The sequence below is a fragment of the Ostrea edulis genome, chromosome 6 (assembly GCF_947568905.1).
Source record: "Ostrea edulis chromosome 6, xbOstEdul1.1, whole genome shotgun sequence".
Lineage (NCBI taxonomy): Eukaryota > Metazoa > Mollusca > Bivalvia > Ostreida > Ostreidae > Ostrea > Ostrea edulis.
Genome location: NC_079169.1, coordinates 59,121,024 through 59,148,931, shown reverse-complemented (window position 1 = coordinate 59,148,931; position 27,908 = coordinate 59,121,024). Strand labels below are relative to the sequence as shown.

Below are 27,908 nucleotides of genomic sequence, written 5' to 3'. Positions count from 1 at the left end.
AGCCGTTTGAGTGTAAAAAACACTGCCAAGCGGACCTATCATGTCAGCATTATGGAGGAATGCATAGCAAGTGTCCGAACCTGGATAACTGTGAACAAACTTAAAATAAATGATGGGAAAACTGAGATTATGGTGGTTGCTAGTGCCCACAACCAGTGCCTTGTGAAGGATATCCGTCTGAAGATTGGTGAGGCAATATTGACACCTAAGTCTACTGTTAAAACCCTCGGTGCTGCCCTGGACGCCACCTTATCAATGGAAATACAAGTCAACTCCGTGGTAAGGAAGATGTACTTCAACATCAAGAAAATATCCAAGGTGAAACACCATCTCACCCAGGAAGCGTGTGCGAAGGTCATCAATGCAACAGTCATATCCCACCTTGACTATCACAATGCCCTCCTGCTTGGCATGACCGATCGCCCCATGCACCGACTACAAGTGGCTCAGAACAACGCTGCACGCTGCAAGAACATGCTACAGACAAAATATTTCGTCGGTACTTCAACAACTACACTGACTGCCGGTAAATCAACGTGTTGTGTTTAAAGTGCTGACAACCATACATAAATCACTACACTCTTTCTCAGCACCAGCATACATGAGAGAGCTATGTCCTGTTTACCAGCCATATAGGACCTTGAGATCATCATCCGACCAATGGAAACTGGTAGTGAAGAAGTCATCAAACAAATACGGTACAAGAGCCATAAAAACACTAGGTGCACAATTGTGGAATAAACTGCCACTGGAACTTCGAGAACTTGTTCAAAGCACATGGAGCTTTCCGCAAGAACCTAAAAACACTCTTGTTCAAGCGTGAATATGCCCTGTGAATAAAATTCAGTGTAATATCAAGGATTCCATGCGCAAGCTCTTGCAAACTGAATTTTGATCCAGCATACGAATACCTGTATGCTAATTGTATCTTGTCAACTCAAAGTCAACCACTTCGTCATTTTACTACCATGTTTTATTTTAATTCTTTCTATTGTTTTATCATTTTCTTTATAGCTCTTGCAGGTCTTTTATTAGTATATTATCAATGATTATTAATTAGCACAAACATTGTACAGCGCATAGAAACTATAGGTAATTTTGCGCTTTATAAATGAATAAAATAATAATAATATGAACTTTTAATTGTACATGATATATAAATCAGTAGATTACAAAGCCTTAATTATCAGAGCAGTCCAAAATAACCTTGTAAAATTTAAAAGCTCCATTTAACAATGGATAAAAAATAAATTTATCAAACTTTAATATGGTATATTATTTTACAAGTATAAAATATTAATTAAAGTGCTTTATTGGGTTATTTGATCAGGTCATTATGTTCACCAGACTGTTATTTTTCCAAGCAAATGAGAAATTGTCATTTTTATAGAAATTGATAACATTGAATATATGAAATTAAAAAAAAGGAGATTGTTTTATGCATTTTATTTAGAAAATATATGTAGTCAGGACATTTTAAATCGGGGACATTATACCTTTCCTTATTGCTTGGAATTATTTGACGCTCGAACTCGATGTGTTTAAAATATAGGTATTCCGAGTGACAATCTCTTTCTTGAACCCATCGCATGTACATATGGAAAAGGTCGTGATGATCCGATTGTTTCTTGAACTGCTCTGCAGAACCTAGTGTTCACGCATCATGAACTTGTCACGATACGTGCGAATTTTTTGCCGAAATAGGGGACATCAGCTGATTCGCCAGAAAACTGGTAAGTTGTAAAGTTCTATAAAAACAGAATATCATGCAGTCATGATCCTGTCGAATCGCGCATAGTTGTCATTCAAAGACAAAACCCCAGTCATTAGTATGTGTGAATTTTACATGTACTGTCAATATATTACTGTGAAGATCAGCGAAGATGTGCATTAAGAAGGACTCGGATATTACCTTATCTGTTAAATGTTGCCATGTTTTTGTCATTCCTTATTCATATGCTATGTATCTAAAATAATATTTGAATTACTGACACAACAGAGGCTCACTGTTATTTCCACATATAGGCATAGGCCTATTCCCTGTAGAGGCGCATAACCTACATACGCGTATATAATAACCTAATGCCTGTTTTAAAGACAATAATACAGGCCTAGTACAGGATGCAATTTTTAAGAAAATGACGCAATGTTATAAATGTGTAATGTGTAAATTTTGAAGAGCTTTGTGTCAGATCTCATTGTTTTCAACAGCAAACTTGTACCGACACAGAAAAATGTGACAATGTTACACGAGTTCTTCTCGATTGTTTGTAGGCAGTCGTACAATGTCCACTACTGTTCTTGTGGATAATATTGGCACAATATCCCTGATTGGTCTCAATCGCCCAGAGAAACGTAACGCCGTGGATCCACCTACTGCAGAAATTCTCTACAGAGCCTTCAAAGACTTCGAGCAGGACGAAAATCGAACCGTGGCAATTCTGTATGGCAAAGGTACATGTCTGTTTCAGTCGAATCTCAGGGATGTGACTGAATTCCTCAAAAATCTGAGGAAAACTGGTCAAAAAGGGAGGAAAACACCTCACCCTACCTGGAAAAATATCATTTTCTGCCACTTTAGATCAAATCCAGTGTTTCATTTTTTTGAAAATTGAGCAAATCAGAGGATTTCCTCTGAAAAGAGGAAAAATCACACCCTGATCGATGTTCCAATTCTTTTATGACATCACATCTACTGTAAATCGAACCGCTTAAAAATAATTACGATTTTTTTTTCTTGCATTGAATCTGCAGTTGACCTTTGGGCTCCCTGTTACAGAAGGAAAAGAAAATACGTACAAGTCGCTAAATTTTAATTATCGAATATGCACATATTCAAAAGTAATAAAATAGTCGTATCAAATATCTCTGGAGGAGTGTTGAATAAGAGTTACTAGGTGACCCTTAGACTAGCCCCTCAATCAGGTTCGGGACAGAGTCCAGTGGAGTCGGAAGGGAAAGGGTGGGAGCACACCCTTTCCATGGTACGAACCAGTGCAGAGTTACAATTTCATAACTAGCCTAGAAAATTTGTTTTCAATTTATCAATCTTTTTAACCAGAGTTGTCGTTCGTACCTCACATCCATATGAGTGAGAGAAAGGAAAAGTTGTATATTGTTTTAACGTCCCGCTCGAGAATTTTTAACACATATGGAAAGGGCCGCATGCAAAATTTAGGCCTATACTCTGCGCTCACGGCCCTTGAGTAGGGAGGGATCTTTAATGTGCCACACCATGCCGCGTTGTGAGACGGTATCTCGGTTTTGCGGTCTCATCCGAAGGACCTCCCATTTAGTTGCCAGCTCTTACGACAAGCAATGGGTACTGAGGACCTATTTTAACCCGGATCCAGAGGGCTTATATTGGCATTGTGTCTGCTGCCCAAATCCTTTTAACGCCTTTGAGTTCAGTTGCAACTTGATGCCGGGTTTCAAAAGACCATTATGCGCATAATTTGATTGAATTCTATAACGCCTATTTTCACATATCGTCAGCTGATTGTAGACCAATCTATATTCAGATGGAACCAGTCAGCATAGTTTTAAAGCTATCGATATATATGGGTACGTGGAATATTTGTCGATTAGTCGCCGATCTATTGTTAGCAAGTTGAGAAGTTGCCGCCGATTGATCCACGATTAAACCTCCTATTCCAAATATGAGCATACGTTGTCCTAGCGATTGCAAACTTTTCGAAATGCACCCAACCGGTCGCGATAGCTCAGTGGTAGAACGTTTGCTTTGTAACTGGGAGGTCGTAAGTTCGGGTCCCGCTCGTACCATGACGCGAAACACCCAAGACGTTAACATAGGTAGTGAGTGCCCTTCGCCAAACACTCGGCATTTAGAAATGTGAATCACGGGTATTTCATATATGACCTTAGATACGGAGGTCGCGGTAGGCGTTGGCACGATAAAGGACTCTCACAGAGCACTACAGCCCTGAACGCTAAGCATAGGTCTAAATTTGTGGTACTTCATCTACAGCTGGTGACGCCTCAATATGAGTGAAAACTTCTCCATGAGATGTAAAACAATCAATCAAAATGCAACTGCAGGGTTTTTTTGTTGTAATTTTGGCAACTTCTATGGTTATTGTTTATGCCTCTTTTGAATGTCGATTTTAATATGCCAGTACTACCTTGCTGATTAGTGTACTATAACTAGGTGGTCATTTCTGTGGCGGATACGACTTGAAAGCTTTATCCAGAGTGGACAAAGACATTCTTCCCAGTGCCGTTGATCCCGTGGACTCGGATATTGGGCCAATGGTTTGTACAGTGGTGTCTTCATATTATAGATAGTATCAGAGGGACACGTGATATATATGCGTGTTCCTATTTCATTTAATTTATCGTGTTTAATTGTGGTGGGTTTTTAAAATTAACCCACCCTGTAATATTTTAAAATATTATTGAATATACTGCATGTCAACCTGCACTAGAGTTGTATTTAACGTCACTGTAAATTTATTTTAAAAAGGCTGAGTACATTCAAATCGGAATTACACTCTCACGTACTAGCCTATTCCTACCGAGTCAGGAAAAACTTTCTTTGTAGTGTTGACCCACCGGTACCGTTTTACACAGCCTTTCCTCAACATTTTAGTATGGTCAGCATGGTACAGATCCAATTCGATCTATCCCAGTGAACTCGAAATAACAGACACCACAGAGTCCTCCACTTCTGTTTCATACTTAGATATTTTATTCAATTAAGTAGATCTATATTAAAGACAAACTAACAACTCAACTTTATGACAAACAGGATGATTTCAGCTTCTCTATCATCAACTTATCCCATATTCATGTAGCAATATTCCATTATCATCTGCATATGGTATTTATATCTCTCAACTGATTCGATACACAAGAGCTTGTTCTGCGTATGGTCAGTTTTTAAATCGAAGCAGACTACTGACAAACAAGTTGATGGTGCAGGGGTTCCAACAGTCTCGTTTAAAGTCAGCATTTCGCAACTTCTATGGTCGTTATAACGATCTAGTTTGCCAATACAACCTACCATTGGGTCAAATGCTGTCTGACGTGTTTCATACCAATTGTTAGACCGTTCTTGGCACACTGATTTTGACTACGGATAACTCCGTTTACCTTATCAGGATATAGGGCTCACGGTGGGTGTGACCGGTCGACAGAGGATGTTTACTCCTTTTAGACACCTTATCCCAACTCTGGCATATCCAGGGGTCCGTGTTTGCCCAACACTCCATTTTGTATTGCTTATACAAGTTTTGAGATTGATCTAGATCTATGTTTGTTATCTTTACCTACAGAAAAGCCTTGAGAAATGACCAGTAATTGTGAAAACCCTCGGTGACCTAGCAAGATTTGAACTGACTGGAAACCTAACATGATTACGTTAATAGTTTTCAGTTGGGCTGGAGGTTTAATTGATGAGTGATGGTGTATTTTTACACAAGTTTAGTAGGGAAATATGTTAGGATTGTTTTAGAATATCAAAATCTTTGTAAAACTGTAGAGAAATAACGCCTGAATTGTGCGCGGGAAAAGTTGTGCGGATGTTTATAACGTGTGGATATGCAGCTTTCAGGTAATTAGATGTAACCGAAGATCGATCAGAGATGGAGGGTAGGGTATTAGTGACAACTCTATCGACATGGCGGTCAGTGATTAACAACAACCAAGCGACAACTCAGTGAAAAATTCCATTCTCTACCCAGAGTTCCGTTCGCTACTCGCACTGTACCTGTTTTGGACTAAATATCTAGTCATATTATGAAATGCTTTTGGTGCATTCAAATTGATGCTTGCTGTAAATTGTTTAAAATCGCCGTTTTCTGATCCTAAATTTGGAACTACTTCGTAATATGCGTATGAAATTGAATGTAGGGCATTCACGTGGTGGAGATTTAATGTAAACATGGAATCAAAAGTAGGAAAGGTTGTAAAAAAGGCGATAAAACTTGTAAAATAAGAGACAAACAGCTAAATGGTAAAAATGTACTAACAAAGTACCATTTGGCTTTGAAAAGAGCCTGATGTATCACCGATTGCCAGAACTTTTAAAGGGAAAGGAAACGAGAATGACTGTGTATATCATGTGGTTATATTGTCACGTGATTCCAAGCGTTGACAGAGGTGTAAGTGAAGCAATCGGAACTCCTCGAATGTCTCGCGCACTACAGTGTATGTCGAGAGGTTAGATATTCATCGATAGCGACAATCCAAGTGAATCCATTGACAGCGATGATCAAATTACAACTCGGAGCACCGCGACAGCGATAACCAAGATAACCAAGTTAAAATTTCATTGACGTAACAACAACCAAATGACAACTCTATTGACCTAACAACAACCAAGTGACAACTCTATTGACCTAACAACAACCAAGTGACAACTCTATTGACCTAACAACAACCAAGTGACATCTCTATTGACGCAACAACAACCAAGTGACAACTCGGCGGGAATTCTGTATTCTTTATCTTTGTCCATGCTACGCTTGTAGAGCGACAATGGATTCATTGCGAGGATTTGGTTACGTCTTCAGTGCATGGATCAATGTCACCGTTACTGCGTTTGACGTAACATCGTCAGTGTGACGGCCGATTTATTGATGTGGCTACGTCAGAGTGTGACGGCCGATTTATTGATGTGGCTACGTCAGAGTGTGACGGCCGATTTATTGATGTGGCTACGTCAGAGTGTGACGGCCGATTTATTGATGCGGCTACGTCAGAGTGTGACGGCCGATTTATTGATGCGGCTACGTCAGAGTGTGACGGCCGATTTATTGATGTGGCCACGTCAGAGTGTAACGGCCGATTTATTGATGCGGCTACGTCAGAGTGTGACGGCCGATTTATTGATGTGGCTACGTCAGAGTGTGACGGCCGATTTATTGATGTGGCTACGTCAGAGTGTAACGGCCGATTTATTGATGCGGCTACGTCAGAGTGTGACGGCCGATTTATTGATGCGGCTACGTCAGAGTGTGGCGGGCGATTTATTGATGCGGCTACGTCAGAGTGTGACGGCTGATTTATTGATGTGGCTACGTCACAGTGTGACGGTCACTTTTAAAGGATGATTTGATTAGATCTGAATGACAGTTTGTCTTTGGGTTATTACAGGGTCCGACGCGAATTGCCTTCACTAAGCCTGTGATAGCTGCAGTGTCGGGGTATGCTGTGGCCGGGGGGATGGAGCTGTCTATGATGTGTGACCTCAGGGTCCTGGAAGAGTCCGCCAAGATGGGGATCTTCTGTCGGAGATTTGGTAAAAAGCAACAATATCCAATCTTTTCACCCGTTCCTTGTGTATTTAGCGATGTAAGTGCGTGAACTGATCAAAGGGAATATGATTGTTTTTAGAGCCGTCAGTGGTTGTTTTCATGATCTCGTAATTTTCCGATCTGATATATTTTTGACAACTATTTTGTGATTTGAGAAGCTCATGATGTTAAGTAGTTGTCGATGAAAGATTGACGACATATATTGATGAGAAGGATTCATGCAAAAATGTCAGTGTATCACTAATCACAAAACTGTGGTTTATACACTGTAGTAGTGCCCAAGAAAATTCTACAAACTGTGCCCATTTATTACTTAAGGGACAGATATTTAAACTATTACAGATACAATACGTACATGTACAAATAGAAAAACATTATGCTCAAGCTTAATGAAACTTTAATTATTTTTCTTTAATATGCACGATTATTTTTAGTCTCTTTTAGAAATAACTTTTATCATATTGCATGATTTTGAATTGGACTATAATTATTATATTTAGATTTTGATATTTTACTTCTTCACAGCAAAGATGAAAGAAAACCGCGATTACAGACGAACTAACAGTAACAATTATATAATGCTTTCAGCTCTTGCATATTGCGAACGTTAGATATGGTTACGTCTATGATAAATGCAGAACGCTGTGTGCAGGCTTCACTGTTTAAACTTGCCACCTTCAGGTGTTCCATTAACTGATGGAGGCACTGTTCGTTTGCCAAGATTGGTGGGACTTTCCCGCGCATTAGACCTCATTCTGACGGGAAGAGAGATCGGAGCCAGAGAGGCGTATGAATTTGGTCTGGCAAACAGAGTGGTTCCGGACGGAACATGTAAGTAACCCCATTCGCCATAGTTGCAAGAGTACTGGTCTCTCTCATTAAATGTGCAATAATCCGTGTATCTCTTTCTCGATAATTGTGAGATAGAGAGAGTGTGTCCATTTCCTGGGAGTGTCATGTGAGTTAGTTAGAGAGGGAATGTTAATTATAAGGGTTCCCGATTTAAATGGCTAATGCTTTCTGGTTTGTTTTTTAATGATTTGAGTTTGAGAGATGAAAGTAAGAGTTGATAAATGTATTTGGTTGGAGAAAATGTCCTGTGTGAGCGGATTAATTAGGGTGTACTTTATAAGAAAATAAAGTAACCAGTTAACTGTAAGTATATACGTTCATCTTCAACTTCTTGAATGATTATTCGATAATTACGCAATTCATTTATACTTTTAATTCAACTTACTTCTCTTTCAATTCAAACAACTAAGCCTATAATTGTTGATGATTAGACATACAAATGTACAATGTAACTCAAGTAGATAATCGTGCAATGTGGCTAACATTGAGGGGGGGGGGGGGGTATGGTTATATTATATTATGTTCTATTACAACACTGTTTGTTTGGGGTGATCTTTTCTTTTCTTTTTATTTAAGCAATTTGGAGTAATGGGTATTGTTAAGATTACTTGATTATGTTTGGCTTGATTAAGTTTGTATATATAGCAAGAAATTACAGGGTCGGGGGGGGGGTCAGAAAGTTAACAGGAGGCAAACGCCAAAAAGAGCAATTTCAGTGTTTGCCCTTTCCAACAATAAAGTATCTAACGTTTCAGGGACTGATCGAACAACCTGTACTGTCACACCCTTGTGACAAATATATTGATTGACGACTTATGACGTTGATCGAGATACTATATTGCTGTTGTGCATTATATTTTCGCATCATTTCAGCTCTAGATGTTGCGATAGAGCTGGCAGAAACTCTGAGCAGGTTTCCCCAAAAATGTATGAATGCCGATCGCGCGTCTGCCTACTACGGCATGTATGACGCGAAGAGTAGGATTGATGCTCTTCAGAATGAATTTACTCAGGGCAACAAGCTCACTGCCGAGGAAGCCATTCCGGGTATGGATGATTTATTGTATATCATTGTACATCACACACTCTTTAGAAACGCCTGTTTGCATGAAAAACAACCCCATCTAAGTAAGCTCGTAACTTTGATTTATACACGTAGCAATGTTGGCGATGGTTTGCTCGAGCTGGTATCAATAAACTGTCAGTATATAAAGTTTATTCATGGAGAAATTCGTTCTAAATAACATAGTCATGATAAACAGTTGTCTTTATATTGTTTTATCAGGTGCGAAAAAGTTTGCGGAAGGTCTTGGGAAGCATGGTAACTTCGACATTGGAGACCACAGTGGACGCAAGTCAAAACTGTAAGATGTTAAAAATCTAGAGAGGACCAGACTGGTTGATTCTGAGGATTTCACAAGGATTCGGGTTTATACATATTGGTCATCTGTCCCCGTGTCTCATTTGTAAAACTTGATTTCAAAATCTTGAAGGAGTGTACATTATGACATATAAACAGCAATATCAGGGGCAAACGAACAAGACAGTGGACACGTAGTATTACGTAAACTTTTCGTGTACACACACACACACACACACACACATATATAATATATATATATATATATATGTGTGTGTGTGTGTGACTCGAATGGCTATATATCGAAGACATCTACATCTGCATTGTTAAGATACTCAATGGGAAAAATACATTTTGAATTTTACATTCTGAATACTATGTATTGTGTTGATGTGCCATATTTTAAGATTTTCATTTACATGCATTTGATACTTTTTATAAAAGAACCTTTGAATTAAGTCACGAAATATTCTATTGCGTGAAATTTAAAAAATACAAGAAATCAACATTTTTCATATTTATTGTCGATACATCACACTACAATGTATTATTATACATGATACAGTTTGTATATTATGTCCAGAAATAAATATAGAAAAATCCATAATCGGCGATGATATTATAACTAGAAGATATGCATATCATTTCCCTCCAGGCCCCAGGCTGAACTAATCAAACCTCCATGCAAGGCGTCACCAACGTGTTAGACTGCACGACCATCGTGACAAAAATAAAATGCTTTCGATGACGATGGCATTGTCGCGACGCTGTCACGCGCTACACGGTCATTGAGAAATGGGATACAGTCATTTGAGAGTAACGTACAAGATACACACTATACATATAAAATTTCTGAAAGCATATATACATATTGCAATTAACCGTTACTAAACAACAGCTGTAAGTGAAAAAAAATATATAATCAAAGACAGTCAATCCTACTGGATATGTTCAAACATAAATACTTGAAGGACAGGCGAGACAAAATTAATTAATGCCCGTAGAGGAATCTTGATTTGGCACATTGTCTGGAAAATATGGCACTACCATTACTTATAATTACGTTGATGGACAGTCCATTCATAGAAAAGGTGATGACTTTGTAGATTCGACTTTATACAATTTCACTTTGAATGGGAATAGACAAAAATATTTACAAATGGTAATTTGTCAATTCGAGAATTAATGTACAAGAATGCTAAGCAATCTAAAATTCAGTAAACCTACTGCACCGAAATGAATATAAAAAAAATCGGCATGATCTAGAACATGAAAACTGGCGACAATAATAACATTAGAAATTTTCAAAGTGGTGTTCAAACAGTGCTCTGGTAGTGTTACTGGCTTCCACACAACCTCGCTCCACACTGTTAGTGATTCCTGGAGGTCCGCAGCTAAACACGCCAATCTTCTTCACCTATGAAGAGAACAATCCGAAACATGTAATGCACAGTAACTAATCGAGTGAATTCTCAGCTGAATTAGTAGCAGAGATACGTTTCAAAATGGATTGTCACGATTTTTTATAATGTAAATTATACTACATGTGCACTATATGACTTATAACTGACACGCACGGATTACATGATAAGCTCACAGTTAATACGTACCATAGGGTGAGCTCTATGTACAGCGCTAAACATGCTATTCAACTGAGGACGTCCGAAATGTGTGTTGGCTTTAAGACCAGTAAAAACACTGCGCCCTCCTGATAACTTCTGAAAGTGCTCCTCACAAATATACTGAAATAGTATGAAAAAATACAGTAACACCGCCGCAGATCTTCATAATGGAATGACTAAGATTGTTTGAATATTTGATGATTTATTTATACATGTAACCCCCACTCCCACCCAACACATGCCCGTCCATCTGTCCACCAGAAGATATCAAAGACTTATTCATCACATGTTACACGATCTGTCAAACTTGGATGATATACGAGACAAAATGACGTCTCGATTTTGGGGTAAAAGGTCAGTAGTCAAGATAACAGAATACGAAGATTTGTAAATAAATTTCTGGCAACAGACAAGTTCATGTGTCACTTGGAATCATACCATTTACAATGTAGCAACAACTTTTTATTTAGATATTTCGAAATGGTTTATACATTTACATGTATGTGTATTGATAGGAAATTCTTTATCCAAACGATTTGTCCTATTAGAGTTAGGTGTTATGGTTTATCACCAGTGTATTATTAGACGTGCATTATAAACATACCAGCATGGCTGTTCTCATATCAAATTGTTGAAAGAATTGGGTAATGAATATGTCAACAGACACCAGTCCTTTCTCGTCAACTTCTTCCACTTCTCTTATAATGTCCAACAACCATTCAAAATGACGCTGGCTTCCTGTCACCCAGATGAAGTACAACTAAAAAATTGTTTTAATTCAATTAAGTGGCAGCAGAGACCTAAGCTTCTGTTAAGAGAAATTTTGTTGATCTAGTTCTTGAATAGTTATAGGTAGATTTCCTAGTGAGAATACCTTCTGGCATTTCATTTTGTACATGCTCTTAATAGAAGCCATATGAACGAAGTCTTTCAGTATGGAAGCATATGGCGTGACTCCGATTCCAGCTCCTACGAGAACGGATACATCATACTGGTACCAGTCCTGTTGTCCTGCTCCGTAAGGTCCGTCTAAGTATATCTACAAAGCAAGACATGACACTTTTAAAGTGTATATTGTCGCCATTGTGTTTCATTACGAGAACCCAGACAATTTTAGTCAAGATTGACATTTTGTATTACGTTTGTGGTGTATGTATATATATATATATATATATATATATATATATATATTAACTCTCTCCATTATTCGTTTTTATGAAGACACAGACTTACTGGAGGGTAAGACCCGTCCCTGTGATTTTCGGGGTCAAACTCCTGCCTGATATTCCAGGTCCATGGTCCAAGAGCCCGTATGTGGAGTGATAAAGTGTCCTCGTGAGGAGCAGACGTCAGGGTGAAAGGATGGTATTCATTGGCTCCATGTGTCAGACAGGCAATGCGAACCCACTGTCCTGACTGGTAGTCAAAGTTGGATGGTCTCTTGAACTCAATATGAGTTATATCTAAATCACCAAAACATTTACTAACATTGTGAGAAACAGAACAAAGGAAGACGTGTATGGAGCGCCAAATTAACATAAACTCAAATGATTGAAGATGTCTTCAATTATTTGAAAATATTATCAATTGATTTGATGCGCGCAACAATCTCTTCAAATAATTAAGATCTTCAATTCTGAATAATTGCGCGTATTAATTGAATTGATGATATCATTAATTCTTCAGCTGAATTGATGCGCGCTTTAATTGGAATAATGATCTCTTCAAATGAATTAATGAAATCAACGATTGAATTGATGCGCGCTACATTTCAATTGAAAAGAGCAATAACTGATATAATGCGCGCATTAATTCATTTGATGAGAGCAATAATTAATTTAATGCGCGTATTAATTCAATTATTGCTCTCTTCAATTGAATCAATGATATCTTTAATTCATTTAAAGAGCGCAAGAATTCTTTTATATAATTAATTTCTTCGAAATTGATGCTCTCATCAATTGAATTCAAGAGAACAATAATTGAACTAATGCACGCATCGAATTTATTATTGCTCTCATTAATTCAATTGATGCGCGCATCAATTCAATTGAAGATAGCAATTGAATTAATGCGCGCATTAAATCAATTATTGCTCTCATTAATTCAATTGATACGCGCATTAATTCAATTGATGAGAGCAATAATTGAATTGAAGCGCGCATTAATTCATTCAATGAGAGAAATAATCGATTTAATGCGCGCATTAATTCAATTTTAGAGAGCAATAATTGAATTGATGATATCTTCAAATAATTGAAGATGTCTTCAATTATTTGAGTTTATGTTAATTTGGCGCTCCATAGACGCGAACCCTCCCACATATGGGTGCGAGAAGTTAGTCTGCTTCACGTTCAAAAATTGCTAAACTACACGTAGTTCCGATATATACAAGCTTTTCTGAAAGTCATCAGGAATATCAGAAGGATTTTCCGAAATACTGCCAATTGCGTGACTGATAAATCATTATGATAGCACGAGTCTTTAACCCTTTTCCTTTAAAATGTACAGTGCATTGCAATTGTGACCGACACCTTTTCAATGATTAAACATCACAATGCACAATTAAATGATACTATCTCTTATATTCTATGAATATAGTCAAGTATTCAAACTTAATATAATATACCTGAAGGTAGCTTTTCTGCACTGATTACATTCAATTCCGTTTTCTTTCGACTCATACTAATCATTTTGTCTACTGTAAAGAGAATGGCCGGTCCTATGAAATACGCAAAGAACATGGGTTTCTGGACAATGGTTGAAGCACCGTGTAGAATGGTTAGGATATACATCACTGTGATGAGCTTATGGGTCAGCCAAAAACCGTTGAATATCAGACGCCGTGCTGTTTGGGTGGCGTACACATAGATAATGCAGATACAAATCACAAGAAGCACGCCTGTGAAACCTACAAATAGGACATTTCTTCTAATATACTGGTAAGGAATGACTAGTTTGGGTTTGTAAAAATATTCAGGAAAAAATTGAAACATTGACGTTCCGTGAAAGATGGAACTGGAAAAAGGATACAGCCAAAAATTTACCTGTCATATTGCCAAAAAACCAAAAGTTAAAGGTGGGTTGGAACTCTGATCTGTAAGCAAAAAAGAAAAAGGAAAATAAATAAATAGATAAATAAAATTAATATTAGATAAATTGCAACATGTAATACTAGTATTTAAGTGCCTTTTCATGTCTTACACTTCACAGAAACCAACGTCCTGTAAGTTGGGCTTCGTTTGAAGGACACTTGGGATTGTTAAATAATGAAATGCTGCAACATTATCAGAAGAAAACAGAGCCACGTAAATAATGTAAGAAACGGTTCTTCTTACCGAAGTACTATGGAATCAAAGATGCACAAGTGTGATGTTGGTTGTGTCGCCAGATGATAGAAGTTGAAACCATACCCAATGACGTGTAGACCTAGATACGAAGAAAAATATCAGGTTAATGAATTAATACAGTGTTCTAGTTTCATGGGAGACGTAGTACAAGAGACGGAGAACTAATGTCGAGGCTCACATGTAAAAAATAATGCTGTCCAGGCAGCCACTTTATGGAAGGCGACGTGGGAATCGAATGGAACATAGAGATTTAGGAATGTCCCTCGGAGCCACGTGATAAGGTTACGGCACATAGTCAGCAACAAAATGGAAAAGTTGAAAGACATCGCTGCGGCTGCGCCTCTTGTAAAAGAAATTCCGTAGCTCATGATCATGCGCAATCCACTATGTTCTCGTTCTACCGTGTAGTCTGGAAAACAACAACTCACTAATGTTTGTATTGAAACAAAATCAGCAATACAGACAGAATAATTTCTCATCTAATGAATGTATGGACTTATTGATAGAGATGAAAGGCTTTAAACAGCGACGTTAAAATGAGCAGCGAATAGTTTTCACACATACGATAGAATCTCTCAGCAAAAAGTGCAAATGTTGCTCCAAAAAAGATGACAAGAAAGAAGATATGCTGTCGGTTGTTTTCAATGAAGTGAGTAAATGTCTTTAATTTGGCTTTGGCTGGATGGTACTGCTCTCTAATGGCGATGAACCGTGTGCGAACATCCGAGCTTCTGCGAGAGTCAGTGGGCGTGCGCATCCCGTCTTCCTCCGTAGTTTGCGGCAGTGAATTCAAGCTGCTCTTCTTTTTGATCATCTCATGCGAGGCAGAAGACCGTCGACGACCATTTTCTGATCTACACATTTAAATGAAGTAAGACCGGGTATTACATGTATGTGAAAACAAACGCTACTCAATGTTTGGTCAAAAGACTTACATTCTAACGAGATCTAGTTCGTCAATACAACCTATCATTGGGTCAAATGCTGTCTGACATGTTTCATACCGATTGTTAGGCCGTTCTTGGCACACTGATTTTGACTACGGATAACTCCGTTTACGTGATCAGGATATAGGGCTCACGGCGGGTGTGACCGGTCGACAGGGGATGCTTACTCCTCCTAGTCACCTGATCTCACCTCTGGTGTGTCCAGGGGTCCGTGTTTGCCCAACTATCTATTTTGCATTGCTTATGGGAGTTATGAGATTGATCACTGTTCGTTATCTTCGCCTTCGCTTAACTTACTTCACAATATTAAATCATTTACAAGTAAGTTCTAGCTGGGTTAATAAACAAACAGGTTAGGTAAAAGTAGACATTGGGATTTCAATACATTACCTAATCACATATCGCTGGATTTCGTAGATCATTAACTTATACCGAGATATTACTACACAACCTAAAAACTTGTTACTTAAGAAATAAAGTTCATGTTTTCGTGGATGTTGCAGGATAACCTACGAGGTCTAGGCATGTTTTGAAACTCATAAGCTTTTATATTTCAAGCAATATTTCCAGATCGAGGTCATCCACAAATTTCTGTTCTATTACGGCTCAGAACTATACCTATACAACTACGAATAAAGTCACTTCGTGACGTCATAACAGATTCCGCAACGGACTATACCTACATGTTTTTTGTGCTGACGAAAAAGATGAGATGAAAGGGTATACTAAAGCTATTTTGAAAAACAATCTAAGTACAATGTATTTAGTTTGAATGATTGTATATTGTTTAACGTCCCGCACGATAATTTTTCATTCATTTGGAGAAGTCATCATTTGCGGTGAAGGGCTGCAAAATTTAGTCCTATGCTCGACGCTTACGACCTTTGAGCAGAGAGGGATCTTTATGATGCCACACCTGCTTTGACACGGGACCTCGGTTTTTACGGTCTCATCCGACTGACCGCCCCATTTAGTCGCCTCTTACTACAAGCAAGGGGTACTGAGGACCTATTATAACTCGGATCCCTAAGGGAATATTCGGTTTGAAGTTGACAGATTATATCAAGTGATCTGAATACACATCTAAGGAAACTACACATACGTGGAAGAGGGCTAACTTGTCTGTGCATTGCCATGTTTGTTTACATGTTTATCGATCTTGGAATACGGACGATTGATTTATACTGAATGAGAAATAGCCTTCAATCATTTGAAAATTTGTTTTGCAACATATATTGAATAAAATTCATAATTATAAAATTGAATTATTAGTTATCGACTTTATTGATGCATTAGCAAAACACGAAAGGCAAGTGAAATGAAACAATTTTCTCATAAGCACTTATTACGTATAAAAGTATATCATAAAATGATAACTGCGGCATTCCTTTGATCTTTGCAATAACCGAGGAAGAATTGCCGTTAACATTTGTTGTATTAACGAAATGGATACGAAGGATACCTCTGGCTCTTACCACATCAACGATAGAAAATACATGCAAAAATAGGATCTACAATATTACCCTCTTTTCTTTTCATTGTTGTTTGGTAAGCATTTTCGTCTTCCTGTGAAAAATGGTGAAGAGAGAGACTTTATAAACCAAAGCAATAAGTCTACATATCCCAGACTAAGTTTGTGTAATTATTTACAGGTATATCTTACGGTACTTGTACAAAATGGCAATGATGAATTAAGGATATACAAACATCTTTCTACCACAAAAATGTAGTAAAAACGGGCCGGGTCACCGATTTCTTTAGTTTTCTTCGTTGGTATCTCATTGTTTGTCTTGAAACTTACAGAATATATTCTTAATGATATATTTAGTCTTCGGCACAAAATTTAACACATAACATTACCTACAGATAAAGAATGCAATGATTGTATAAAATCTGGTTGGTAAAATGGGTAGCGAGACTAAAACATACATTGTTGCATATTTTCTGTAAAATATGCATCTGCTGCTGAAAATCTTGCATTTTTTCAATTCATAGAGAGTTGGATTTGATACTCAATGCATTATTTGACCATTTCAATAACTTTTATTTTACTTATCGGCGATTTTTCAAAACCCGGGCCAAGAGGAAACCGGATGCGGTTGACCCGGGCCGGCGTTATTTATTCCGATTTAGTTGCTAATGTTTTCATTAATTAACCGTAATTGTGAGATCAAAGTGATACCCATTCATAATTAGTAAATTGATGGGAAGCTGAATTACGTTTAGGATGCGTAGAGGATGAAAGTGACAGCTAACACCCTCATTTTATTCGGAATTTTAATATTCGGACATGGTTACCCGTATCCGGTTTACTTTTGACCCAGGTTTTAATGAATCGTAAATATCAAATATATAAGACTCCCATAACAGGTACTGCAACATTTTGGTGATAAATTATCATAATATTTATCTAAATCATGTGCAGTTTCATTCAAAAATGTGTATTTTTTTCTCGCTACCCATTTTACAAAATGTACCAACCTGAAATAAACAACCGTAGATATTTTCACAGTGAAGCAAAATTATGCCGTAATTTTTGTAGCGAAGATCCAATGTATCATCCAGATTAGGATTAAGAAGTTTCACACCAAACGAAAATGAACTAACGAAGAAAACTAAATAATTTGGATTACGAAGGTGACCCGGCCCGGCACGGTTTTTACCACCCATTTTACCAACTATCAATTTTAGTCACGTGATACATACCCTTCCAGTCTAAACCAGCGTTGTACAGTTTGTCCATCTGAGGAGACAGGATTTGACAAAAGTCCTCGAAGTTAATTTCTGTTTGCTCCTCTAGTCCGTGTTCCTCGCAGATGGACTCAATCAGGGTGTTGATGGCTGCTTTGTCCAGCTTGCTATTTGCCATATCTAGTAGCGAACTAATAAAACGATTCCATTAAAGATTTGAAAAATGTTGCAAGATACTGAGATCATATCTAACATGCATCGGTGTCTTTGTTCTTTTTAAAACTTATCAACCAGCAGACACGTTCTTGTAGCTTGTGGAAGCTATAACTAGATATTCAGTCTATAAACATATTCATTAAATCTGGTGCTAGTATATCTTAGAAACTATAATTTGGTGTTGATTCTTTTAGAAAAAGATGTGCACCTGAACATTCTTGAAAGATCTGCTTTTTGAAGAACTCCTCTTCCCTCAATGTCAAACATTCCAAATATTGTTTGTAATTTTTCCTGACATGATCCTGCAATAAGAGACACTTACATGCACAATGTATGCAACTTTGCGTGTATGTTTCAACTCTCTCTCTCTCTCTCTCTCTCTCTCTCTCTCTGCGTTCTGTGTGTGTATAAAATGATTCAATTTCTTCTGTACCTTTAGAGAATATGACAACCATGTGCAGAAAGTCTCTGAAGGAAATGTATCCGTTTCTGTTGGTATCAAGCATGGTAAACATGTTTTCTAAGAATTCAGAATTTGGTTTCACAGCTAATGCTTGAGCAAATTCCTCCTGAAAAGATACAATTAATACGTAGTGTATATGTACTTATATTAGTGTTAGTTAAATATTGACTTGTATTTATATTAGCGGTATTTGTATTTTGACATGTGCTTATTTTGGCGAGCATTTATACTTTGGTGTATTCTTATATCAGTGATAGTTTTATTTTGGTGTATACTTATATATTAGTGGTAGTTTTATTTTGTGTATACTTATATTAGTGGTAGTTTTATTTTGGTGTGTACTTGCATAAGTGGAATAGTATCATTGATGAATATAATTTGGCATTTTGCATTTTACATGTGCAATAAGCAACGATAAGAATATACATGCCAAACTTAATTTAATATATAACGATGTACTTGCCTTGGTTAATTCGGTTTCCAATATTTCCTTTGTTTGTTGCTTCTCTAATTGATCATCTTCCAAGTTTAAATCATAATCCATTTGAAATGCCTACAAATTGAATGTCCTTAATCAAATTACATCATCTATTTATTAATTGCCGATATATAAACATCTTTATATGAACATATAAACAGAAATTCAATCAGAACTTGAATGTCTATACAAACAAAAATCAAACGCCTGCATGCACCAACAATTGTCTAATCAAACAAAAATCCAATGCCTATGCCAACAAATTCAATATATATATATATATACATAAAATAAAATTATAAAAATAGGAACCAAACCAACTGCCATTTATAACAAATATCAACATTAACAGACATCCGATGCTAATTCAAAGAAACGCCTACTATAGAAACCCAATTCATTCAAACAGAAATCCAGGCATGTCTACATTTTGTATACATATAGAAATCGAATGTTTGTGTATATAAAATTCAATGTCTTCCCAGTCAGAAAATAGACAACCGTACAAAATGAAATGACTGATTTATATTTACTGACAGAAATATACAAATAAATGCCTCACAGACACCAGATCCCGAGCAGAGAGATTAGGAATATACTATCTGTTCAAATAAAATTATCGCTACATATATTTCATGGCCTTACAACTAGATTACTTAAAAAGGTGGTATTCATTGTTTATCAAACATTCGTATGATTCGTTGAAATGTCACCAGTGAAGGTGAAATATCATAAATGCTTAGCGATCAGGGCTGCAGCAGTGGAGGTTCTTTATCGTGTCAACGCTTGCCACGATACGGGACGTCTTATTGAAACGATCACTTCTCACTCTTCTCACTCTCACTTCTAAATGCCGAGCGTTTGGCGAAGGAGCGATCACTACAGTGCTTTGTTAACATCTTGGGTTTGACTCGGCCATGGTACAAGTGGGGCTTGTACTCACCATCTCCTAGTTACGAAGCGATTACCCTACCACTGAGCTTACTCGTACTTCTTCACTTAATGTCACCAATTCTAGATAGATAGAGAGATAGACAGATAGAGAGATAGATGTAGAGAGGGAGATAGAGTGTGTATGTGTGCGTGTTGTACACTGATGTACATCATCTTACTTGTTTGAATTTATAATTAATATCATACGTGACAAAACATATACTAAATTCCTATAACTCAAACCTAATTATTTTATTTGTAATATATGAGTAATCCATCACATGAAACAGATGCGATAATTTATGATCTATTTATACTTTTTATTTTTTTTCCAGCTTAATAGTCAGCTATAAAAAATAAAAAGTTTGAAAATTAACATGTTAAACCTCGCCATAGATCTAAGCATTTCCCCCACACCCATATTCTTTATTAGTAGTAATCGTTTACAACCGTTCAAATATGTTTTGAAATATAAATCAACCCAAGCCGAATGGTTGAATATACTGTTTCTATCCCGCCCCAAAAAGGAGATTTTAAGACCTTAAAGTGACCTTGGTTGTTTGAATTTCCAAACCAAGAGAAAGATATTGCACCCTCTAGATCCACCACTGTCATACTGTAAATAACAAAGCTAACATTTTATTCCTTTTCATGTCGTGAATAAAATTCTACTAGTACTATTGTATTTCTTGATTATGTACTAGTATCCAACGAAATTTTTATCTCAAATTACGTTCATCTCATTTGAATTTTTTTTGACGGACTGAAAATGTGGATATGTAACTATCAAAAGCCAAATGAAACATTCCGATATCAAACGAAATTTTATAGGAAGAATACATTATTTTCTCAAGTATCAAAATAAAGTCCCGGTTAACCAAAGCTCATTATAAAAAACATGAAATTAGGAGGATCCTGAAATGATTTCGAGTAATTTGATAATTTTGATATTTTCTAATTAAGAGTCGATTGTTAATTATCAATGTTATCATGTCATATAGCGGCTTTAAGTGCAATTATGACAGGAAATAAGTGATAGCATTTATTGCCTCTCATTGAAATAGACGTGAATATTAGATTATTTCCGCAAACTATGAATAAAACCCACCCAAGTAATTCAATGTATACTTAATTATCGCTGATTTTGTGAAATAATGATTAATTGATATATAATCATTAATATCAGATTGATGATAAAGCGTCCAAAATGACACCGTCAGATTTGCATTTATTTTCTTGATGCGACATTCATCTTGAATAGGTATATACTTTATCTTGAAAGGACACGTACATGAATCCCAATGTTGTATCCAATTTCATTAATGGAATTTAAACCATAACTTTGTACATATCACGTGCGACCACCGTCTTGACTTTTGATTTGAATCTTCTCTTTAGTACATGTATTTTCATTGTTCTTATTAGTAGTACTATCATTATCATACGTACCTCCGAAAATACAGATTTAAAGAATTTTTCAAGTCTTTGGTTTCTTTTCTTCTGAGTAAAGGCATTTTTAAGAATATCCTGCGCCCTCTCTTCAATTACATTACACTGTATTTGGTTAGATTCAAGTGATCGTATTACATCACTTTCAAATAGCTGGCGGCTGTCACTATCAGTAAACTTTAGTACCTTAGAAAGAATCAGAACATTTTATATATAATGTGAAAGCATAGCTGAGATTAAATGCAGATATACTGTCATTTTCAAGTCTTTAATACAATATATATTATATTGCTATGGATACCAGATCGTATTCTTTAGGGACTTTTATAGATGTGTAGGTTCTTCCTTTATTGCTGGACGTCATAATATTTACGGATTCTTGGTTAAGTAATTTTATTGAGCGCAGTCGTCTTCCAGTACAGCTGTTGACCTCGATTTCACACCGAGGCTTGATTTTTAGTACAATTGCTCGTTCATCCTCTTTCTCATCCAACCATTCGTACGCGATGTATTGACTAACTTCCCCACCTGCAATTAGAAAGAAGATTAATAATTAACACCATTCTTCACATGTATGAAATATTGAAATTATACAGCCAACGTTACATGTATTTCACTTCTAACTTGAATTCCTTATAGAAATCCTCATGAAATGTATTGTACCCGTAAAACTACTTCTATAGTCTGCTGTTATTGTCTTTGTTTGCACTTTTCTGACTTCATTTGCATGCTTCCATTTTCTGCACTTCGCCGCAGCGAACGCCGATAGAATGCAAACTGAAAAGATAGAAACAGCACATCCCAGTATTAATTACATCCTCTTTTAAAAAACAATTGTCTTTTCGCAAGAAAATCTAGGGGTACATACCAAATGGTATTATTCCAAAGCATGTCCACAAAATGATAAATGAAAGCTCGCTTCCCTTGAAATAGTCGTATCCATGGTGATCTGGACAGGCTTCCAGAATTTCCTCGCCAAGATACATGGGGCTGCATCCGGACACTGCGTAAAAGTACGTCAGAAAAGGTAATTAATTAGAGCTACAATAGAAATAGATAGGTATTTCTTCACATATTTACACTTGGATACTATTTGCACCAGTTGGTTATTAAAATTCTAAAAATAATCTAAATATACAGTATTGAGAAGTCAACTTCATAAACTCTTGTTTTCAAAACTGATTTTGCATTTACGGAGAAGTCTCTTTATGCTCGACATTGATGACATGGATGATCAAATAAACTGCAAGATTTCAATTTAATGGACTTACAGTTTTGGAAAGAAAATGCATCCTTCGGTACATGCTCTTCCTCTAAGGTATTTGTGGAAAGTAAGACATCGGAGAGTTTGATATTTTTTATTTTTTCTATTTCTTCTTCGGTGAATATACTACAAAACCAAAAGGACATTTTTCATTGTGGATTCTTCAACAAAATTATAATTTCCAGCGATTAAAAAAAAACCATGTCGTACTTCGATTTAGTATTCTCGAACCAAAACCAATCTCCATGGCGGATGTTATAGAACTGATTCTGAATAATGGTTTTAAACAGTTCCCCGGGTCCGTCATTAGTCTCTAGCATTCCACCCACAAATACATCAAGGTCTTTTACATCTCCATAAAGCTGGCGGGTTTTGTTGAACAACTAATAAAGAAAAATATTTCATCCTATACTTTCTAATGAATAACAAATAGTGGAAACAGCCTATTTCTTCCTTATGATCTGAATCAAATTTTGTTTGTTAAGTTTCATTTGTAACAATTTGACATTGACTGCTAATGATCTGGAAATAAAACTATCTTTACCATGGGATTCTCTGCAGCCAGCTTTGGGTTGATTTCCTCAAAGGTCCTGACCGGAAGAAGACCTATCTTTTCTCTCACAGTGTTATAGTCCGGAAGACCATAGTCCCTACCTTTCATGATTGTGTACGCGACATGATCTTGGCGGGAGTAATGTAGAGGTCCAAAGAATTTGTCTGTTTATCAATGAAAAATTTGAATCATTACCTTGTAATTGGGATTTTCTTACGTCAAGCACGAGAGCTGTTTTCAAATAATGATAGTGACGTTTTGTTACCTCTTAACAAGACGATACTAGCTCCAGTTGCAGAACAAAATTAGACCCATGCTATGGACACAAGCCAAAGCCGTGCGAGTTCTTTATCGTGTTAAACCCTACACTCACTGAATATTGAATTTCATTTTTAAAGTCCAATGACAAATGTTAGGCAACTAAGAAACAGGAGTAGATATTCATATGATCGTGTGTATATGAGGTGAATTCAAATACCAACTCAAAATTATACAAAACTAGTTTTAATCAAAACAATGCTCGTTACGCTTTCGCCTCTTGTGCATGATCAGACGAATATTGTTCTAAACTTGAGCTAGACTCTTCTTGTTATTTATGAGATACCATTCTTGGAATGTGCAACAAAATATCCCTATCAAAATTATCGTTATAAGTGCGTATATATATATTCTCACTCTATCTATCTATAAACATAATGCTTGTGTAGGTTTACCAATTATATCAGGAACGATTTGTATGTCTTCTTTCTCGGCTTCTTGAAAAAGCATGCCACGCATCACATCCTCAAAGGCGTGTTCATGATAGCTCAAAATATGCTGCAACAATTGAAGTGAATTAATGTAAATATATTGCATACTGTTCGTGCCAAAAAACGCAAAAAAAAAACCTCGAAAACTTGATTACAATCTGACGTGAGCAAAGTCAATACATAAATAGATGAAATCGACTTAAAAATAAGCTGTTTAACCTTGCAATCGACCGATAGGATATTTACCTGAGAATCAAAGTACGAGGTACACAGTCTGATTTTGTTCTTGGTGCTACATCTGTCATCTCTACACAAACAATGATTAATCGACAGGGTAAGAAAACACTATCCGAACAATTAAGGCAATATTTTAACAATCAAGATATGAATAAATAAACATGTCTCAGAATTAATGTAAGATGGTTGTAACAAATGTAATTTCAAGTATATACAAGAACAACATGGTTATTCAATATAGTTCGACCATTTTGATCAAAGCGCGATGGGTAATCATAAACACTTACAAAAGTCGGATTCCCATAGGTATGAGAGTCAGAATGTAGCGAATGGCGGCTGCGTCAAATACTGCGGTTATACCCGGCTCTAGGTTGCCTTTGTATCCTTCGTAAGGAGGTGTGTCAGCATTTAGGAGTTTGGGAAGCCACTCGTACATTATAATGTTCTTAGACAAATCAAAATACAAAACATAGAGTAGACATTCAACATTTTCAATATTTTGATGGCGAGTTTCTTGGTAAACAAAATTAGAGCAGACATTCAACTTTTAGGCGAGTTTCGCGGACAGAAATAGTACAGAATTCTGTTCTGGGTTCCGTTCTTTAACTTTCAAAATACGCCTTTTTTCAATTAAATCTAACCTGCAACGATGCAATCAGCCATTGACGGGCCTTGTAAAATGTATCTACAGCAGACGTTTCTGTCGGTTGGTTCGTCATATTCTGCACTAATCTGTTGTGATAGCGGAAAAATAGGACCCCAAAGGAGAGAAGAGCTGGATTCTCATAAATATGATCATCACCAAATCCTTTAGAATGATAAAAGACATTTACTCAAAATGGGTGAAAGCTATAATCTATCGCTTAGGTAGTGCTAAAACATCACAAACTTCGCATGTATTAAATGTGTCTCAATTTATGACCTATGCATGGCACTCAACCCTGTAGAAGTGAGGGTTCCTTGTTGTGTCAACGCCTGCCGTGACATGGGATCTCCATTGTTTAGGTCATACATGTACCCAAAATACCCACGACTTTTATTTCTAACACGAGGTATTAGGCGAAGAGCCGTTACTACTTAGATGATTGTCGCGACACGAGCGTGCGAATGATGATAAAAATTATGTGATCTTCAATTATAAATTTCAGTTCGAAGACAGTACATGTACATGCATATTTGCATTTTCCGAAAGTCTCAATTTCTAAGAACTCGTTGTTCTTTTTTACCCATCTATCATTTACTAACAAAGTCTATTAATCAAAGTGGATTCATTCTTCATGATTCTAAATCACAAGTACACTGCATTGTGATCTATTGCTTTTTATAAAACAGTAAGACCCACTTAAGGTTTATAACCTAAAACGGTTTTGCTGTTTTCACAAAAAGTTATCGAATGATGCTAAAATTGCAAGCGAGGCAATCTGCTTTTTTAGCAAACTTTATCCATTAACCTTTAGTTATCATCATCTGAAGAGAGATAACGCAAGAACAGCGTACTCCTAGAATAGGCATTTGTCTTACGGTTGCTGTCGATCACGTGCACAGTGCCGGTAATATCTTGTAACATGTCATGCAGAGGTAAGTCTTCGATGCATTAGGCTATCTGAAAATGAGTCACTTCGTGTAAACACTGGCGGTGACAGAAAGCAATGTTTACTTACTCCATAATTTCTCTGGGTTTGCGATTTTGTCATCTGTGTTGGGAAACGTAAGATATGGGAGTCTGACTGAATTAAGTTCCGGAAACTTCTCCCACAAGTCCAAGGATGCCAGTTTTCCGGTTCCGGGCTGGCGTAAGAAACTAGCTCGCACACCGCTTGTTCCATATACAAAGCTAGCATCAATGTAACTACTGGCTGAGTTAATCTGAAATATATATGAACTACACTTTATCGTTGTCCAAAAGATTTACTGATGTATCCAGAATTAATTTCACTCGTGATCCCTATGAATAAAAATGAGTTTAGCAAAATTAACTGTTTTCCAGTGTAAATGGATTAGTTTTGCACTTAATTCCCTTGTATCCAAGATTATAACAATGCATATATATATATATACTTGTCTTCTAGGGTTATTCGGAGATTGGCCCGTGGCTGTGTCATATTTTATTCTTTCGTATGGCATAACACTGTGTCCTGTGCATGTCCTATCGAAGGCCGCGTCACACTTCGGAACAGTGATAGTGAGAAGCTCAGCTGGACACGAAACTTCATCGCTGTCAACAATTTCGTATGCCACAACTTGACCTATCGTAGAAATTATGCAATTTCATCTTCAACACGCTAAAATATATTTGAATTACCACATACCAAGTACATGAATAAATATCAAATCAATAAGATCATGTTAGAGAATAGATTAGTTACATTCTGGAATCTGTATAATTTACATAACGTATTTTTCCATTTTCGAAGGAATTGAAGAGAAACATTGAAAATTGAGTTACACATGTAATTACCAATATTTGCTGTACAACAGTTTGTGGTAAGAACCGATGCGTTTATTACTTTTTTTAAAGTATGGAATTGATAGAAATTGACAATGATCTGTATTCAGTTGTATTCGTTAACTTTAACAATTACTAATACCAAGATTTCTGTCCTGACATGATCATGTCTGATGCAATGTATTTTTGTTACAATTATCAACAAAAACTCTACATGTATTGATCAGCTGGCAAAAGCTGACAAATCTGTGGATATATCGGACGTAATTTCTTATATTCAAATGCATGTACTCAAAGAAAGTGATTATTTCAATGAAATTGTATAAGTTTTAAATTGCTTGTCCAGCAGAATTATGGTTATTTGATTGGAAAAGATAATGAAAAGGGACACTCACCAAAAAAGGCAAAGAGAGCATTTCGCTTCGAGTGACCAGTGGTATTAGCTACGTCCTGTCTAAAAAGGAGGCTGCTGACCTCTCTGGCGCTTGGCAGGTCATCCAATCGTGGTAAGTAGGTTAAATCGGTGTAAGCAGTACTGATATTATGAATGAGAGATTCGCCTGTGGAATTGGTATATGTAGAAAATCATTACATGTTTATTTCAATCTGAGGAGAAGTTAAGTTGCTTTTGAAATTAACATCACTAGAGTTCTGCCCACATGGAACTGCATTTAATGAATAATGTAATAGAATAGTAATAGTTTATTTGACAATGTGTTTTATGTGAAAGTACCTGCACTACCCCAAGCAGGATATGCAAGGTTATTGTACCAGCCATCAAATCGTTGAACTTTGTGTGATGCAACACTGCATAAAACTGAAAATATAAATGAAAAGTGAAGATAACAAGCAGAGACCAATCTTATAATTCCTATAATTGATTGATTCATTGTTTGTTGTTTAACATCCCTCTCGAGAACCTTTCACTCATATGGAGACGTCACCATTGCCGGTAAAGGGCTGCAAAATTTAGGCCTATGATCGGCGCTTACGGCCATTGAACAGGGAGTTATCTTTATCG

The 27,908-nt window shown here is 36.7% G+C and overlaps 2 protein-coding genes across 4 annotated transcripts in view; one reads left to right on the top strand and one right to left on the bottom strand.

Moving 5' to 3' along the window:
• Positions 1-1,524: 1,524 nt before the first annotated feature.
• On the top strand, positions 1,525-10,096 carry LOC125645920 (enoyl-CoA hydratase EchA19-like). Of its 2 annotated transcripts, XM_048871936.2 has the most exons (7): positions 1,525-1,733; positions 2,275-2,454; positions 4,169-4,272; positions 7,117-7,261; positions 7,959-8,108; positions 9,003-9,176; positions 9,415-10,096. In XM_048871936.2, the coding sequence occupies exons 1-7, from the start codon at positions 1,664-1,666 to the stop codon at positions 9,495-9,497; spliced, it is 906 nt and encodes a 301-aa protein (XP_048727893.2). In that variant the 5' UTR covers positions 1,525-1,663; the 3' UTR covers positions 9,498-10,096. The 2 variants fall into 2 exon arrangements, with proteins under 2 accessions (XP_048727893.2, XP_055996258.1); XM_056140283.1 differs by having other exon boundaries at positions 9,003-10,096.
• The window catches only part of LOC125645917 (dual oxidase-like), a 35,942-nt gene continuing 18,025 nt past the window's right edge, over positions 9,992-27,908 (bottom strand). For both annotated transcript variants that reach the window (XM_048871932.2, XM_048871931.2), the window contains exons 4-33: positions 27,621-27,704; positions 27,283-27,447; positions 26,500-26,687; positions 26,103-26,307; positions 25,083-25,249; positions 24,729-24,886; positions 24,451-24,511; positions 24,169-24,271; positions 23,447-23,619; positions 23,113-23,285; positions 22,910-23,028; positions 22,507-22,641; positions 22,302-22,415; positions 21,940-22,166; positions 21,639-21,824; positions 19,242-19,331; positions 18,749-18,884; positions 18,524-18,617; positions 18,115-18,290; positions 16,932-16,974; positions 15,026-15,315; positions 14,640-14,870; positions 14,450-14,540; positions 14,159-14,208; positions 13,741-14,022; positions 12,345-12,574; positions 11,986-12,150; positions 11,716-11,871; positions 11,100-11,231; positions 9,992-10,906 (exon numbers count right to left, since the gene is read on the bottom strand). In XM_048871932.2, the coding sequence (XP_048727889.2) occupies positions 10,784-10,906; positions 11,100-11,231; positions 11,716-11,871; positions 11,986-12,150; positions 12,345-12,574; positions 13,741-14,022; positions 14,159-14,208; positions 14,450-14,540; positions 14,640-14,870; positions 15,026-15,315; positions 16,932-16,974; positions 18,115-18,290; positions 18,524-18,617; positions 18,749-18,884; positions 19,242-19,331; positions 21,639-21,824; positions 21,940-22,166; positions 22,302-22,415; positions 22,507-22,641; positions 22,910-23,028; positions 23,113-23,285; positions 23,447-23,619; positions 24,169-24,271; positions 24,451-24,511; positions 24,729-24,886; positions 25,083-25,249; positions 26,103-26,307; positions 26,500-26,687; positions 27,283-27,447; positions 27,621-27,704 (4,547 nt within the window). In that variant the 3' untranslated portion in view covers positions 9,992-10,783. The remainder of the gene's footprint in view (positions 10,907-11,099; positions 11,232-11,715; positions 11,872-11,985; positions 12,151-12,344; positions 12,575-13,740; positions 14,023-14,158; positions 14,209-14,449; positions 14,541-14,639; positions 14,871-15,025; positions 15,316-16,931; positions 16,975-18,114; positions 18,291-18,523; positions 18,618-18,748; positions 18,885-19,241; positions 19,332-21,638; positions 21,825-21,939; positions 22,167-22,301; positions 22,416-22,506; positions 22,642-22,909; positions 23,029-23,112; positions 23,286-23,446; positions 23,620-24,168; positions 24,272-24,450; positions 24,512-24,728; positions 24,887-25,082; positions 25,250-26,102; positions 26,308-26,499; positions 26,688-27,282; positions 27,448-27,620; positions 27,705-27,908) is intronic.